Consider the following 19397-nt stretch of genomic DNA (forward strand, 5'->3'; position numbering starts at 1 on the left):
TTAATAGGGTATAATTGTGATTTTTTGCAGTCTATTGCTTCTATGGTCCAGACCACCCTTGGGGTTCACTTAATTTGGGATGGATTTACTCCGCCTCTCCCTAACAACACCATGCCTCTCTTTGGGGGGGGGGGGGGGGGGGGGGCAATATAAATGAGTAAGTTTTTGGGCTGTAAATACACTAACTTCTATTGTATTATGAATAAATATGTAAGCAATTGAAATTAAGTATGACTGTCATACATATTGTAGTCTATATTAATATTACTATTATATTCTGCATAAGAACATCACCAGGCTTCATATATTAAGCATATCCCCATGCATACCACCAAGAACAAGGATGTTACTGTTGTTGTGTAGCTAGGTCGGATCCCTTCTATGGCCGACCTAGTGCACAAAATGCCAAGTGGCCTGTCGGCCTTGGCATTTGGTTATCTCAATTGTATGAGTCTAATTTGGGGCAAGCCCTACTTGGGCGAACCACTTGTGTGTAACTTGTGATTAAGTTAAATGTAACTTGCAACTAAGGGAGACTCATATGTAACTTGTAATATATAGGTCTGACCCTATCCTTGGCACCAAAAGTATATGGCCGACTTGAGGTCTATTAAGAGGCATTAATTAGGTCATGATTGCATCAATAGACATGAATTCAATAACATGAAGGACATGTAGTATGCTTGGGGGTGACGATAAGAGATTATCGTCTATGGTTGGGAAGGCAACGGATTTGATGTTTGCTTGTGGTTAACGAGCACTACCATAAAATCAACATGGTATTAGAGCGGGTTCCTTCTATAGAGCCTAACCGCTTGAAGGTAGATCCTGTGCTTATGAGGAATTTTTAGAAAAGTTCATCCCTTGATCACAAGGGAAGGGGGTTGGTAGACTGCAAATGAGAGCGCAAGTGCAACATAATTCTAATCTCTGAGAAAATTTGAAGGATAAACGCTGATGGTGGAGCATCAGTTTTATTTTGGAAGGTGGAACAATTTGTAACGCTTTTGATAGTTTAGTTTAGCAATGGCCGCCACATCAAAGACATTCGTGTTGTCCATTACCGTGGCTAGATTTCGTCCAAGCACACATTGGAAAGAAATTCCATGGTTGTTCGTCTAATACATTGGCCATCAAGATATTTTCACCTCCGCACCATGTCCATTCAGTTGCTAATAGAAATTGGACACACGGAACAGAAATTAGAGTTTGCGAAGAGAAATTGGATGCACAGAGTAGAATTTTGGAGCTGCAAAGGAAATTATGAGCAGCTCTTCGATTCGATCAGGGTTCGACATTGACTTCGCTTTGTACAATGGCGGCGTCAAAGCACATTGCCTCGAGCTGTAGGGCACAAAATAAAACATTTTTAGATTGTAAGAAAGATGATCCCAATCCCGAGAAGTGTTTGGATAAAGGACGGGATGTTACCAAATGTGTGTTCAGCCTGACGAATCACAAATTGCATTCAAGGAAGGAAGATTGCTTGCATTTCTTCGTAGAGGAAGAATCAGCAATCAGAGGGAGTCTGACATATTGTCAGAAGTAAACCTTGAACGAAGAGGTCAAAAGATTGGTTTCAGCTTCAGAGGGAGCTTGACGCTTCAACTTCAGAGGAAGCATGACATTTCAGCTTCAGAGGGAGCTTGACATTTCAGCTTCAGAGGGAGCTTGTCATTTCAGCTTCAGAGGGAGCCACGTCAACATGAAGATTTGGTTAATGAGTTCTTCTTTGTGAGGGAGAAGTTCGAGGTGCAATCCCTTGTTAATGAGTTCTTCTCTGTGAGGGAGAAGTTCGAGGTGCAATCCCTTGTTAATGCATTCGTCTCTGGGAGAAGTTTGAGGTGAAAGCCCTCGTTCCACCCTCTGCGAGTAGGCATTGTGGAGATGCATTCTTCTCTGGGAGAAGTCTGAGGTTAGAGCCCTCATTCCACCCTCTGCGAGTAGGCATGGTGGTAATGCACCCTTCTCTTGGAGAAGGTTGAGGTGAAAGCCCTCTACCACCCTCTGCAAGTAGGCATGGTGAGCCCACCCTCTGCGAGTAGGTATGGTGGGTATCATGGAAGAAATTCCATGATGTACTTGTTCACCCTCTGGGAGTAGCTATGGTGAATGTATTATTCATGGCAGTAGCCATGCTGGAAGTCACTATGTGACTTGGTTATTCAGAAGGAATCCTCCCTAGCTAAGAGGGAGTGTTGTTGTGTAGCTAGGTCGGATCCCTTCTAGGGCCGACCTAGTGCACAAAATGCCAAGTGGCCTGTCGGCTTTGGCATTTGGTTATCTCAGTTGTATGAGTCTAATTTGGGGCAGGCCCTATTTGGGCGAACCACTTGTGTGTAACTTGTGATTAAGTTAAATGTAACTTGCAACTAAGGGAGACTCATATGTAACTTTTAATATATAGGTCTGACCCTATCCTTGGCGCCAAAAGTATATGGCCGACTTGAGCTCTATTAAGAGGTATTGATTCATATATATGCAAGGTCAAGATTGCATCAATAGACATGAATTCAATAACATGAAGGACATGTAGTGTGCTCGGGGGTGACGATAAGAGCTTATCGTCTATGGTTGGGAAGGCAACAGATCTGATGTTTGCCTATGGTTAACGAGCACTACCATAAAATCAACAGTTACTGCTTGTAACTTAATAATAATAATAATAATTCTATTCATAGACTTATCTTCCAGTCCATTTTTTGATGATAATAAACATTTATTTCTAGTTCTAAAATTCTTTTTATGATTTCCTTTTTACTTTCTGCTTGCTCCCACTAAATGAGACTTCATCGCTTTTATATCCCCACGGTTGCAAGGGTCATAACCCTTGGTCTTTGAAGAGATGCATCCTTTCCATCTTCGCCGTTGTATTGTGCTTTCTCACGATCGGCTGCCTTTGCATTGTCTTTTCATGGTCGGCTGCCTTTGCATTGTCTTTTCATGGTCAGCTGCCTTTGTATTTTGCCCCTTCAGGGTTGGCTGTCTATATATTTTGCCCTACCTTGGTCAGCTGTCCTATGTATTGTGCTTTTTCACGATTTCGGGCTTAAAATAAATTAGTATTAAGGATTTCCACCCAATAGCAGAGTTTTATTTCATTGCCCAAAGTTAAATGATCTTTGGCATCAATAGGTGACTGCTATTTATGGTGGAGGCGCGACAAACACTTATTTATAAGTTACAATATGTCTATAGTATTTGAGAATGATATTTGTTATCCCAAATAGAAAAGTTTTAAAGCAAACCTTCCAAAAGCTGTACAAAAAATGGAAAGAAAGGAACTTTACTTTTTCTAAACAACTAATAAAATAAAATTAACTAAAGGGGCCTGAAAAGTGAAAACCCTCATCCTTCACCCAAAAATAGGGCACTAGAAATAGCCATTGTCAGAATTAGCCACTGCTAAAAATCACATTTTGCACATTAACATCCTCCGCAATTTTGAAGTTGAAATATCTTTTGATGAGCATTGAAACCCTTTCCACCTTGAACTTGTAGGAAACTACATTGTTTGTGACGTCTAGCTGCTGATATTGGTAACCAAAGCATAGTCCTTACTTCTAGTAAGAGGTAGGAAATCCTCTGATTACAGAGAAAACTTTGCGAGGCATGATTCCATTCACTCTTGGTGCATCATATGTTTCCACTAAAGTTTCTCATTGAGCTAACTAAGTTTTTGTTGCCAAGGATGAAGTTTGATGTGGCATTACCAACATCTTTCCCTTGAGGTCTTGGGTAGAAAATTTTGAGTGCTTAAGTTATCTTTCAAATGCTTTGAGTGGAACTTCAGATGACTTTTGCCAACCTCATGCTGGACAGAATTTTCTGGCATCTTTCTCTCTTTTCCTCATTATTGGAACTTGGAATCACTTAAAAGTCAAAACTGGAATTTTGCATCATTAATGTCAATTTTTTTCATATTTTGGGTGAAACTTTTAGAGTGTTAAGGCATCATTGGTTCTCACCAAGCTCAATTTAGTTTAGCATCTTTTGTAGTGCTGACTGGAAGTTTTTAAGTGGAAAACACACTACGAAAGTGTGCCAAGCTACTCAAGGTGAAATATTTCACATGCTATTTGGCAGATTTGATTATTTATATCAGCATTTCATTTTGCAAGGGAGCATGAATTGCCATTATTGTAGAATTCAGGGAAATTTCAAACACTTAGCATCATATTGGAAATAATGGATGCTCCTACCAACTGAAGCTAACAACAATAATATGGAATTCTAAAATAGTCTACTTTTGTTTCTATCTGTAAACTGAATGTGATGGTTTTAAAACTAAAACATCTCTCTTTTAAAAAACCTCTTTGCTTTCCTCCCCAATTTGGTAATTGATGTTATTCGTTCCTTTTCAGCTGCTATGCTCTCATTTTTACGAAGTTGGAATATCATTATCCTTAGAGTGCTAGATCCTATCTGTAATGCCCTGCCAGGAAACCCCGAAGGGATTTAGCCAAAACACAAGAATAGAGTGCAATAATTTTTTATTTTTTATTTTTTTACACCACATAAGATACAACAAGATATCAAAAATTCAGATTACATAGCGGAAGACCTCAACTAACACCTAAAGAGTTTCCCAACGAGATTACTTAAATTTCACAATTCACTTAACTCACACAACTAATCCAATAAACTGATTATCTTAATAACGAGATAATTCTTAATCAGGATAATTTCTTTCAAAGAAAATGGAAATATAAATCACAAGCAAAGATTCATCCATTAAGGTCTATTCATAATCTTCATTCAAGTGTTTCACTAAAATACAAGCCATTCATCTAATATTCTAACACACTAGAATTTCATCCTAACCATATGAGATCTTTTCAAGCATACTTAATTTCCTTAACAACAACTGAATATATTCCATTACTCTAAGTTACATTCTTTCATATTCCAATTTATTGCATTTTAAAAGACGATTGCATACATGCATCTACGATAAATCTCATCTAAACCACTTATGCATTCGATCAAAATGGCATTCAAGAAGGATTGCATATAAGCATTTAAAGTTAATTCCATCTTATCCACTTATACATTCTAACATAAACTATTCATACATGATAAAGTTGAATAAGGGAAACATAAGAGAATAACATCACATAACACCATAATGATCTCGGAGTTCACCCCTAAAGGGCTACATCTCCGGGTCTGCTCAACTGCAAGACCCCTTTGATAATTAATAAAGTTAAGAATACAAGAGGTTACACCATTACAATCCGGCCATCAAGGCGAAACATAACAATATACAAGCGACCGCATCGGTCAATTAATACATAAACGATCCCTGAAAAGAAAAGGATCCAGCTGAACAAAATCAAGCTAATACAAGGGTCTAGGAGAGCATCCACAAAACTGAGCCATCACCACCCAAGGTCTAACATGAAACCAAGTACCCACAAAGGCATAGACAATAGGACGACCCACAAACGTGCTCCTAACAGGACAAAACGACAACACACTAGCGAACGTAGGGACAAGTGTCATCACACAACCTGGTATGGTTACCATGGCAGGTCTTCATAGGTCCCGGCCCCATACACTAGGTTACCCTGGCAACCTAATCCGAGCTTCCGGCCCATCCAAGCCTCATGTGGACCCACACATCCTCTCGTGAAGACAACGATGATGGTTTGCCATTTCAGGCCTTCTCACAGCATGTCGAGTTTGTGTTAGCACTCGTCCCATGTGTGAGGCACGATTATCTTACTTAGAGATTGCATTCTAATCTACTGTTAGGTTATCACTTATTAGACTCACTTTCGACAGGTTACCCAGCAGCCACTTTGGGCGCGGCCCCCAATCGAAAGCCACTTTCCCATACGACACTAGACTATACTCAGACGAACTCAAAAACCAAGGAATACACATGGTCAGACGAACGGAGTTCAAGATGGAGAAATCCACCATTTGGTCAAACATGACTCCAAAGATGTACACTTACTGACGATGCTCACTTGAGCAGGACTAAGGTCAACTAGGGTCTTACGACCACCTAATCCAACTCTAAGGATTAAAGAGGTACACTCAAACCTGCAAATCTAGGTGAAGACGAACCTCGAACTCATGCGGCGTTGTACCTGAAATCTCCTGCAACCAAGAGTCATACATGCATATATATATATAAACTTAATGAAAGCGTTAGTCCGATATTAATACCACGAAATAGGAACACTAAACAACTTGCATACAACTAGTGTGGAAACCACATCAACAGCTATGCGTTAAATCAAACATCTGACTATAATCATTATATTAAGATAAACTAACCAAGATAAAACCGAGATTAGAAATTGATTAGGGCAGGGTTACTACACTATCAACCAACTAGAGTATGATACCTGCCTCCTCTCAACAGCCTAGCTTTGTTGAATTAGAATTCTTCTTTTTGGGAGACCATCATTGATCCTGTAATCATGTTGTCATTGAGCAAATTCTCCACAATCCTTCTGCTTTGCTATCTCTCTCTCATGATGCATACTTTCCCTCCTTTGCAAATCTTCTTGCCCTTCCTCCCCGACCCTTGTCCCCCTCGGCCCTCAATTTTTTTTTTACCAACCAAATTTAATTACCCCTTATCATCCACTCCTTTTTCTGTCTCATCAAGCAAGATTCATTTTTTGAAGAAATCCCTCCACAAGCGTAGAGGCACTTTTTAATAAAAGAAAGACAAAAGGTCCCATTTTATCCACTGCCTCACCAAGGACAAAATCAGATTTTCTTGAGACTAGAGCTAAGTTCAATTCATGCCATGAGTCAACTGTGGGCTTTAACTTGAGACCTATTTAATGAAAGAATTCAAGTTTATTACATTTGCCTCTAATGTTCTCTAATTTGAAAGGATTACGCTAAGGGTCAAGTGGGTGTTACAGCCTTAGGATGCAAAGAGCCAACTACAGAAATAATCCATTAAATGTGTGACCCGTTTACTTTTCATTCAGACAATTGTGTTGGTGGCTGCCTTAGAAGGACATAAATGGCACATGCCTACAAAATTTTAAATCTGATCTCAGTCCTTGACATAGATTAAAAATAATTGGAAGAATAAATGCCAGAAGCAAAGTAAATATTCTTGTCATTATGAACAGTGGATTGGTAGTCTAGGTTCAAATCAATTATATATTGGTGCGTACCTGTCGTCTGCAGAAACGACAGCTCTATATTCTAATATGAAGGCTTTTTCCACATTCAACTCTCATGTAGGCAGCCTTTTATGGCCTCCATCCACGTTCAAAGAACAACTTGAAGCTGAAGCCCGCTAAGTACAGCTGTGGTTGCTATTGTAGGCAAATTTAAGAAGGATCGTTTTCTATAATGCAGGCATTAGAATTAACACTCACTGAGGAAGAGAGTGGAGCATGGTCAACTCAACCTCAGTATATCTAACAAATCACTCTCACAGTTTTCAGTTTTATAATGTAAGTTTAGAGGACTGCTACCTTCTTCTCTTTTGATTGTGTCTTAATATTTTCCTGTCATCATAACTTAAGATTCCCCTGAAGATAATTCTCGTCTGATAGGATGGTTTAGAATGTGCAGGTGGAAACAATGCTACTTCCTGATGATCTTTTCTTGGAGTTATATGGTGCTGGTTCCTTAATGAGCACTGTTCTTATCCTCATTTAAAAATGAGATCTTGATGTCAACAATGTCATTTTCTTTTTAAATTCCTCATTGCTAGCTTGCACAAACTTATCTAAATCCATATTCCTTGCAAGAATCTAGTTTAAAAACTTAAGCTTCATTCTGAATTGGTATAGGCAACTCTTTTTGTATGATCACTCTCTTCCTTCTTACATTTTTTATGCTGAGAGATTATACAATGGCAGCAGGGAGTGGAGTGTAATGATGTGAGACAAAAACTCTTATCTTTTATCTTAAATTTGATAGCCATTTACATGTCAACATATTAATATTTAATAGTCAGAATAAACAATACAACATTTTTGTCTACATGTATTCTCTTAAATAAAATATTTTAGAACTAAAATAGAATAAATTTTAATTAAATGAAATAGCTCCAAATTGATTGATATCTCTAGGCATTTTTATTTAAGATATCTATACTAGTAGTTATACTAATTTCATATCATTATTACCTTTCTAGAATTACATTTTGACACCTCCATCTAAAGAGTTGACATTTTTGCAAACACATTTGCGATACCTCCTATTACATGTATTTTAAGATTTGAGAATGATCTTTTGTTTACGTGTTGCACTATTCTACTAGTATCCCACGGGGATTCATAGTTGGTTCTATAAATAAGAAAATGGCATAAGGTTTTTTGCTCGTTTCATATATAATTTTCATATATAATACATAGATTGCATTATAATTATTCATTTTTTCATTTTTCCATTTCTGAAATTTAGTTATCTGTCACTATTTAGGTGGTTATTGCCTGGTCTTGCTTTTTAGGTGGCTTTATGACACATTTTTCTTGTTTACGATCCCACTGCTTTTTCTGTTCTCATTCTGAATAAAACTGAAAATTGTCAATATATTATTTTATGTTACATAGAAAATTGATGGTCATCCATAGATACAAAATATGTTTTCTTTCTTTCTCAATTTATATTTGATGTTATTTAGAATAAATTATTTGGGAACTGTTGTCATTTTATGACACCCTTGGTCCATCAGTGAGAACTGATCAAAGATATGTTCCATGGACCAGTGCTGCCCCAGTTTGATCAAAGAGGAAACGATGGAATCATGAAGTGTGAAGTGTTGTCTTGTCAGAAGGAATTTCCTAAGCCTTCCCTTCCTTGACCTCGGAACCCCCAGGTTCCCAAGTTCCTAAGTTCCTCTTCCTCAACCCCGGAACTCCGGAATCCCGAAATTCCAAGCCTAAGTCTTCCCAATTTCGGTAACCTGTGTTTCCGAAGTCTTCCCAACTTCCTTCCGGCTTGCAACAGTTCCAGATGGCATGATCTACACTCAAGGCTCTTAATGCTCCAACAACTCTTGCGACTTGTACACCTTTTGTGGAGCTACAGGGGCACATTTAATGATTTTTGCAGGATTTCCATCAAGAGAGGTACAGGGCCATGCTTATTTGTGGTTACTTATGTCATGCCTGTATGCTCTCTGACTTTGGAATGTCAATCAATCCATCTTCTAGAAGTACCTTTCTTCTTGGGATTGCATTTTTAGGGTATGGCCACGTTCCTTGCGTGTACACATTGTTAGGTGCATGCACTTCCCTGCATTCTCCGACTGACATTTCCCTGCACACACAAGGGTCAAGGCTTCTCTCCCTTAACCAATGGTCTCTCCTATGCGACCGGTTTTCTATATAAGGCTGTTATGCCTCATTGTAAAGGATTCTCTCCCTGCTGGCTTGAGCTATTCTATGCTCTTTCACTTCTCTTAAAGACTTGTATTTATCTTGCATTTCTGCAACTGTAAGTTTGGCCATTGGCCTTATAACGAATTGAAATCATCATTCTTGCCTTACTTCAACTTATGTATGTTGTGTATGTGTGCTTACCTTCATTGTAAGTGTATGTTTGTGGCTTTCTTTCACATATATACTGTGTTAACCTGTTTCTGGGTGTGACTTGTGGGAAATCTTCTCCCTTCTTGACATTCAACAAGTCCTAACCTCCATACGTGCGTTAAGGTCATTCATGCAACTGAAGTTTGTGCATCTCCTGGGTATTTCAGTTGATTCTTTGTGCCATTTCGGGTGGGGAGAGAAACATCTCTTATCTTGGTGCATCACCTCCTTTCATTTTTTAGCATTTCTCTCTTCCCTTTTCCTCTGCAAGCTGTTTGGATAGGTTTAGAAGTAAGATTTGAAATGTTGAGTTGGTTCAACACCTGCACTTGGATTGAGAAGGAAGCTGGCCTTCTCCGGAGATTCAACCCTCTTGCGCAAGGTCTCACACTTCGGGGTTGTTTCCATGTTTCACAAGGTTGCTGAGTTGATAGCCCAGCAAGGGTGCAAGCTTTTGTGATAACAGGAACCAATCATGTCTTCTTGCATGTTTGCACTATGGTAGATGTCTTGCTATCTAAACCATGTGGAATTTGAATAAGGTTTTGGCTTTCTAGAATAATACAAAGTGATCTAGCTGATTGATACTGTTGTTATTTGCTACTAGATGAGCATCTGCATTGGTACGGAGAAATGATAATTTGTTTTTACTTGCAGATAGTAGGGATACTGGATGCTGGATTTGCAAGGTTGGCAGACTCATTAATCAAATATATCATTATCCCTATAATACATAATTCATCGATTAATATTATTTCAGATGAATCAGTAAAAAATAAGCCAGTTCTTAGCCAGGACTTGCCGTCTGGTATACAGGTTAGTACTGATTTTGTTTCATGAATTGAGTTGGGTATTGAATAGGTGTTTTTGATGAAGACTTAGATTTGTTTCAACATGGTTGCTTAGAGTTACAAACTGAGTATCAATTGTAGAGAAAATGAATATATTTTATGTATACAGAGTAGAAATGCAGCAGGGAGATGTTAAACAGTTGCTATTGCCTAATCAATATCAATTTCACCATTATAGAAGATCACTAAGGCTCCCTTGTTAACTTGAATATCTTTGATGCTGCTGGTGTAAGATCCAATATGTTACAAGCTGGTATACAAGTTGATACTTTATGAATGAAAGAGGAATAATCTGAACAACATGGTCTAAAAGAAACAATCATAACATGTCTGCATATGGTTACATTAGTCAATAAAAAATATTGTGTCCGTAGATTAACAAGAGATAGGTGCACTTTTTGTAAATATGAAAAATGATGTGTCAGTTTCAAAAATCAAGCGTTGAAGTGGATGCATATGTTAGTCAAGCTCTTTGAAATTCCATTGCATCATTTAATAATATTATTGACTAAACTTAGTATGTGCTCTCCATGATTAATTTTTGCATGAGAGGCAACAGTTCTCATTGTTGTAACAAATCATTTAAGTCTTAGTTTGGTTGTACATTGGAAAGCAAAGGGATTTAAGGAAGAAAAAGAAAGGATTTTGCAGGATAGAATCAGGAGCGAATCTTGCAGTCTTGCTTAATAAGATATAATTTAATATAATTTGTTCTATTTTTGTTTACAGAGAATTATCAAGAAATGAGAAGTGCTATAGAAAATAGAATCTTGCAATTTTGCTTAATAAGATGCAATTGATATAATTTAATTTTGAGTGGAAATAGAATCTTCTCTAAGAATATAAAAAATATATGTTTTATAGAATTTGTTTCAAACACAAAACTTGGTACATGGAAGGGCTGATAAGCATAGAGATGATAACTCCAACAGCAATAATCTTTGCTCTAATCACTATGGATATTTTATTACATTCAATATGGATTTGATGTCATATGTTGGTTGCCATGCCTTCGAGATATGAAGACTTTGGCATATATGTAATAGCCATAGTCATTTGCCTAAAACAAAATAAAATTTTCACAATGTTCATGGATTGCATTAATACATAACAAATATATTGTCTCCAAAGGTACTTGGATGCACATATTTGGCCAATTGTTGTCTACAGTTGATCAAATTTCATCCATACCTGCACCCAATACACACATGATGTAATGTCCCCTTTTGGAATTACCTTAATTTAGACCTGAGATGACAATTCCAACTTAAAGTGAGAATTATAATCTGTTAATAAAATATAATTTTATCAAAACCGAAGATATTTATTATGATATTCAACTAAGATTCTAAGACTAGTTTGGAAGCTAGAACTTATCTTGATAGCTTTCTCTGATTTGTATACTTGAAATATGTCTCAAGGTTGTGCATTGCTGCTGCCCAACTAAACCTTAAGCTATAGTTCTCCTTCGTCAACTTGATCTTCAAATGCTATAAAATGACAATAAGTCACCCACACAATTCTCTTCAAAATGAAGCTCTTTATATCACCTTTGAAACTGCTATAGACCTGGTCACAAGTCCTCTTGGTGTATGTATTCCCTATCTTCCTCTCATCCTCCCATCCAACCTATTCTCCTAAATATATTCTTTTATTTCTATACTCTCCACTCTTCATGAAAGGATGCATCTCTTCAAAAAGATACAACCATTTGAATAGTCATGACTAATGAATCTTTCTTAATTCCTTACAATAACATCAGCAAATAATCTTCTTTAAACTAAACTTTTCTCTTCATGATATATGTCTTCCACAACTTTTATCCTTTTCATATGATATTATAATTAGAACTTTTTTCTACAAACCTATCACAAGATAACCACAGTAACCTCTTTAGATAGTCTGCAACAATCTCTAAGAACGCATTCCCTTAAATTGGGGAATATGATTGATCTCCACAAATTTGCCATATTTCTCTTCTCCAATCTGTAATAATTCCTTTCTTAAATCTGTTATAAACTAATCATAAATTTACCAATAAAATGATTAAAATCTCCTCATGTAAATCTGCTATAAACTCTTTATACTCTTCTTATTAAATCTGCAAGTTATCTTTTCATTAATAGCTCCTCATAAATCTGGTGTATATGCTTGATTGTCCTTTTTCCACTTCTCCCACATTTCACAAAATCTTACTCTCTTTTATATCATTAATGCCTTCATGAAAAGATGCAACTCTTCAAAATAGATGCAACCATTTTAATGGTCATGTAATTCACTCACCACAACTATGTTTTAGCTAATTATCCTCTTACCATATATTCTTCATAAGGATTTGTACTTATCAAAAATTTGAATAATATTTAATCGATTTACTTCTTTCTTAAGGATTTTTCTTTTACTTCATACGCTCACACTCACACAATACCTCACCTCATCTACTCTTTTCACAATCTCTATTTATGCCTTCATATTTCTTTCCAAGGAATGTGACTTCTCTTGAAAGACACAATGTTTCATAGCATATATACCTTCTTCAAAAGAGGCGTCTTTTAAAGAAAGACCCACCTTCTATTACGTTTTTTAATAACACACCAAACAAGAGGTAATAAAGACCAAGCTCTAGTATTAAAGATGATGAAATTGCATCGTATCTCTTCAAGTACAAATCAACTTCTTCTTAACATAAACTTTGTCTTTATTCATAATTAATTGTTGTCTATAAATCTATGGTCACCGTCCATATTCACTGTTGTGTGATTGATTGTCTTTAAATAATCTTTATTGCTGCCTTTCATGAAATACTTCATCGCTATGTTTGTTAAAGATATTAATCAAATATTAGAAGGTCGGCTAATCTGTATCACTGCCTTTCATGATCACAATAGCTGCTTCTATGAAGACTAATTTATCACCACCTTCATACTTATTTGTTGAGGTCTTTGAAGAATTTAATTGCTGCATTTTACAACAATTGCATCATGTAATCAATCGACCAAATTTCATGTAAATACTTTATCCCTGCACATTTTAATGAGATTGTTGTCTTGAATAATGAGTTTGCTTTAACATATTAAATAACTGTTTTTTGTTCTTAATAACTTCCATTGTTGCTGTTCATTAAGCACACAAACTGCCACCTTAATGTTTATAATATATCAACCACCTCGCTGTATTGCTAAACATAATTTTTTTTAACTCTGTCCAGGAATATTGATAGCATTAGGAGGGTTGACGTTTGATCTATTTTAATCTTATCATGGTACGGGTACGGGTACGATTTTTTTTTTCCTTGGGTACGGGTACGGGTACTTCTGGACTCTGTACACACACATATATAATATAATTAATATTATTATATATATACTATTTTATATATATTATAATAATAATAACATTTTTTTTGATTGGTACTAATATTTTATATATTATTATATTGGAATAAAAGCTTATATTGCAGATTTACGAAAAGTCTGATAAATCAGACACCACCATCCAGCACCCCATTTACAGCTGCCAAGACTCCACCACAAGACTATTGATACTTTGGCATTCTTGCAAAATTTACCAAGATTACATAATTCGAACAAAAATTGAGCAAAATGGACCCCAAACATCCATTACAAACCAGAGACCATAAGCCCCAAAACCCACCAAGCACCGCCCCTACAGAAGACACCAATACCTACACTACTTACATGTAGCAGAGAGAACACAACAACAATAGATATATAGGACTATACACATAAACAAAAACCATCATAAAGGAAACCCACAAAAACCATCATCCACAACCTTGCCATGCAAAACAAAAACTAGGGAACATTTAGGGCAAAGCCGCTCGACCCTTCATCAACATTGCCACGACCACCACCACCCATCTCTGCACCATCACCCACACACTCCACTGTGCCCATCTTGACCCTTCTCTTCCCCGGAAAATTTCTCTTGCCCTTTCCTTTCACTTTCGGCTTCACAACATTACCCCTTGTAGAATTGCTTGCCGTAGGGCCTCGGGCCTCCAGCTCCTCTCTCAGAACTAGCTTGAGAGAGTCCCATGCAATAGTTGCCTCTGCCCGCTGCTCATCTCTGTCCAGACCAAAAGGCCAACGTATGTAGGGGACCAATTCACGCAATTCGTGAATAGCATCAATGTCCAACCCTTTCCCAGCATCAAAACTAGCCCCTGACATTGCCATCGCCAAAAGTTCCATCAAGCCACTCAACCAGTCATCCTCCACACATTGTCTCATGACTTCAACTAGAACTTCCTTCCTCTCTCCCAATTCCAGACCCTACGCTAGGACCATGGTCACAACATCGACATTGGTCCTGTACTTGTGCATGGTCTCGAGGAAACTCTCCCCCAACAACATCGTCACAATCTGAATGAACGCATCCTCACCATGTTTGAAAATGCATTTCAGCTGCTTCTCTGAGATATCACCAACAAAAGCCAATTGTTGCCGAGAGGTGTACAGGTTAAAGGTGGCCTCCATACTTGTCACCACCTCACAAACACCTGCATCCAATATTGCCAAAAATGGGCCCAAGACCCTATAAATAAATGCCCGTCCCAACCCCACATTCCTTCCTTACCACCAAATGAGTGAATTTAATGATGCCCTTGTACATCGCCTGCCACATCAGCCTCCTGCAGATTTCAAAAATCTTCCAAGTGGGTTTCGTGTTCTTCATCAAATGATGTTGCCCATTTGGACAACACATCCGCCACCTCATTTCCAGTCCTTCTCACATATGTGACCTTGTAATTCTTGAATAAATTTAAATCATTTCTGATTTTGGAGATATATTTATTTAAAATCCAAGCATTTGCTTCCCCTTTAATGATCACATTAATAATGATTTGTGAATCCCTTTCAAGGTGCATATTTTGAACTCCAAATTTCAATCCCCATTGAACCGCCAATATTGCTGCTTGGATTTCCGCTTCATTATTGGTGCCCTTCTCAAGTTTTTGAGCACCCAACAACACAATATTCCCATGCCAATCCCTAATGACAACCCTTGCACCTGAGACCCCTAGATTGCCTTTAGAGGCACCATCAAAATTGGCCTTATACCACCCTATTTGCAACAATTCCCATTTTTCTTGGATAGTAGAGTAGAGAACCAGATCAACCCGAGAATGCCCATGCACGGGCTGGATAATAATATTAATATTATTATAATATATATAAAATAATTTTAGTATAATATTGTTTAATATATATTATAATAATATAATATACATAAAATAATATTATATACAATAGTATTATATTAATAATATTATATATTATATTTATGATTTAAAAAAAATTAAAATCAATAAATAAATAAATAACCTAAGCGTATACAGAAACATAAGCAAATACTAAATTTTATTAGACACAAGTGAATACTAAAAATTATTAAACACAAGCGAAAATAAAAATCAAAGGGAATAATAAATATTATTAAACATAAGTGCATACCCAAAATTGCAATGAATAGCTGCAAATACTAAATATTTTTAAACATAAGCGAATACCCACAAACGAACAGACGTAGAGAAGATGGAGTAACAAATGAACAAAGGAAAAAGAACATTTTTTTAAAGCTTTTTATAGATGGATGAATCCAGATCGATTCTAGGCTGGACCAGTCTTGAATCCAGACCCGTAACGAACCTGGCCTCGATTCTGGCCTCAAGCTCCTAGATCCGGTAACATATAAATTGTTGTCCTCATTTTTGTTTACAACAATATGGACTATTACATAGAAATTTGTCAAAAATGAAAAATTACTCTATGGAACGCTTCCCGAAGTAGAATTTTGCTCTACCCCCGGACTCGACTAATCCTCAATCCATCCTCAAACCACGTTTCGAATTTCATCACGTTTCGAGTCCGTTTGCTCTGTTTTTCCTTCAATTTCGGGTTTTTTCTACCTGATTGCAGGTGGGAAATTTTCCTTAAGTTGCAAGTTTTATTTTTCTCTTGTTTTAGTGTTGTAGGGAAATTTTAAGTCAATTACAAGTGCACTTTATGTAATTTTTAAACTTGTAACTTACTTTTTATTTTCCCCCTTGTTCCTTTTTATCTTTTAAGTCATTGTAGGAACTTTTTGAACATATTACAAGTGAACTTTAAATTATAAAGTTAAAATAAAACTTGTAATTTATTTAAAAAGTTTCACTTAAGTGATTTTAAGCTATGGTAGGGGTTTTCTCCTCCATTAACAAGTTTTATAAAGTCACTTTAAGTTGTAATAGGTATTTCATTTCCCTATTACAAGTTTTGTTTTTAAGTTAAGTTATTTTTGTGACTTGTTAAAGGAATTTTATTTTCCCTTTATTAGTCTTTTGTTGAGTTGTTTAAAACTTGTAAAAGGAGTTTTATTTCCCTATTACATGTATTTTAAATTTGTAGTTTTCTCTCACAAACCCGATTTTGCCTTAATGCATGAAAAGTGAACATGTTAAAACTTGCAAATAGGTTTTAGAAACCCGATTTCATATGTTCTTGGCAAATTTTAAACTTGTTGCCCTTCTCCAAGAACTCGACCAGCTATTGAAGTCGAATTTGTTGAAGGATTCAATCGATTTTTGTGGAGATATTTTAGGAGGAGGAAGGTGTTTTGAATCTTAAGCGATTTTCATGCATTTTGAAACTCTTTTTGTGCCATATGGAAGTCGTTTTTGCTGGTTCAAAGGCGTTAAAACAGCAAATACGTGTTCTTCAAATGCCACGATAACTCCTCCTAATTCGTTTTGGCTTCTCTTATCTAGATGTGGAAATTGGAAGCTTCAATTGACCGATTCTTCATGCATTTGTTACGCGTCTTGCTGCATATGGCGTTTTTGAAAAAACGTGGCTAGGGTTTGAATTGTCTTCTTTTGCCTATTTAAGAGATTCATTCTCTTCTTTCAAGGATTGCTTCTTGTTCTTGGGAGGTCGTTTTTGTTGATCAAGGTATGTTTTCTTCTCTTGTTTTAGTTTGATCAACTATTTTCAACTATTTTCATCTCATTTAAAAAACCGAACTTTTGCAATCTAGGCCCAAGGTTTCTAAAAGAGCCAAGACAATTTCAAGGGTAATAGTTGACAGCAACAAGATGAAGGTGGCTGAAATTGTTAAACCTCTTGTAGACAAGCCACATGAGGAGATGCAAGCGGCTGATTACAGGGTCGCAAGGGTAGAATTGGGTAAGCAAACACATGAAGTAGTCAAGCATGATGCCCAGCAGTCCGTATCTTCACTAGTACAATGATATGATGAGCTTCTAGCGAAGAAGGACAAGCTAGAAGAGGAAAATTTTAAACTTGTTGCAGCTCTTTAAAAGTTCACTAAATTCGCTAGTGAAGGGAGCAATCCTTCAAGTTCTTCCGGTCCACAAGAAACAATTCAAGGAGTTGAGAAAGTTGCTCAAAAGGTACAAGCATTGGAATCTTGGGTAGATCAGCTTCATGATTTGTGTGCACAGGTCTTGAAGGAGGTTTTTCAAATGATGGTCAAATTGAAGGCCATTGAGGAACAATTGAACCAGGTTTCTGACACTTTCAAACAGAACTTGGGAAAGGTGGAAGATAGCTCGACAACTTGGCTCAAGATTCCTCAACAAAAGTTAAGTGTTCTTCTAGAACATTAGGTTATTCCTTCCAGGGTTGTGTATCTAGAATACCAAGAACTCTTGGAGAACAAAGCCCTTGTTCTCAAGTCACTTGTTGAAGACATTGATGATGCCATGAGATTGCGAGTGGAAGTATTTCAGGATGTTGTTTCTCGTTGTGAGAAAGCTTCTTGTAATATCATGGATCAGAATGGGGAATTATTATTAGAAGAAAGGGTTCTCTCAGATGTACAGTTGAAGATTCATCATGAGTGGAAGAGTGAACCATTTTCAGCTGTATCTATTCAAGCTTTGGTTACATACCAAGTCTTCTTACAGAAAATTCAGTCTTCCTTTGAGAAGAATAATGCCACAATCCTTCGTTGTAGCGATGTTATTGTGAAGACCATGATCGTGGCAAAGAATACCCATGAACCGAATCCCGATGAGCTGCAAATGATTATCTAGAAGTTTGAAGGATTCATGTCTACACATGTTGCAACATAAGTGTTTTTCAACACTTAGTTGCATTTTCAGAATTGTAATTTCTTAGTTGTAGTTTCTCTTTTGACATGTTTACTTGCAAAAACATTTTTGTAACTTGCAAGTTAAGTCATTACTTGCAATTTTGTAATTACAGGTAGACAAGTTCAAGTCAATTTAGAATAGGACTTGTAACTTTGAATAAGTCATAGTTAGTTATTGAATAAGTCTTGGTGGTTGAGAGAATTTCTCAATTTAGTTAGGATCCTCCCACCTTTTTTTCAAGACTCCTCTCCTATAAATACTTGAGGGGGTCTATTGTAATCCAGATCTTATAGAAAACAAGCAAGCAAAAACTCTGCCAAGTTTGCAGCAAGAAAGTCTTTGAGTTTTTATGTGTAAATTGAAGAATTGAAAGAAATAGAAGAAGATTACTCAAGTGTTGAGTCTTTGTGCTACATTCTTGAGTTTGTGTTCCATATTATCTTTCTTGCAAGTGTTTCTTAGAGAACTTAATCGAATTTGATTTGCAGTCTTTGTGTTGCAAGTATTGGAGGTTAATATCAATTTGAGTAAATTTTCTCTTGGGAAGAATTGTAAGTCTTTGTGCTCACACTTATTCTTGAGAGAGAGATTAGAAATAGATTTTAAGATAAGAAATTGTTGTGTCTTTGAACTCATACTAGTTCTTACTGTTTTGTGTAGAAGAGAATAAAATATTTCAGACTTTGTGCTGCTATAATTTGTTCTTGATATCATTAGCATAGAAAAAGGTCGATAGGACTACATATATTCAAGTCTTTGAGCTTAATATTGCTGTCCCGTTCTGAAGGAAGTGACAAAAGTCTTTGAGCTTTTTGGAAACTTCATTTCCTTTCTCTCATCTTATTTCAAAAGGTTATCATTGCTGTTTTAAATTAACTCGCTATCACTTTTCTATGAAGA

General features: G+C 36.6%; 1 protein-coding gene across 5 annotated transcripts in view; it reads left to right on the top strand.

Annotated features, from left to right (window-relative positions):
- The window catches only part of LOC131029698 (centromere/kinetochore protein zw10 homolog), a 211385-nt gene that overhangs the window by 32351 nt on the left and 159637 nt on the right, over window positions 1–19397 (top strand). For all 5 annotated transcript variants that reach the window (XM_057960297.2, XM_057960299.2, XM_057960298.2 and 2 more), the window contains exon 3: window positions 10182–10340. In XM_057960297.2, coding sequence (XP_057816280.2) covers window positions 10182–10340 — 159 coding nt within the window. The remainder of the gene's footprint in view (window positions 1–10181; window positions 10341–19397) is intronic.

This window comes from Cryptomeria japonica, chromosome 9 (assembly GCF_030272615.1).
Source record: "Cryptomeria japonica chromosome 9, Sugi_1.0, whole genome shotgun sequence".
Lineage (NCBI taxonomy): Eukaryota > Viridiplantae > Streptophyta > Pinopsida > Cupressales > Cupressaceae > Cryptomeria > Cryptomeria japonica.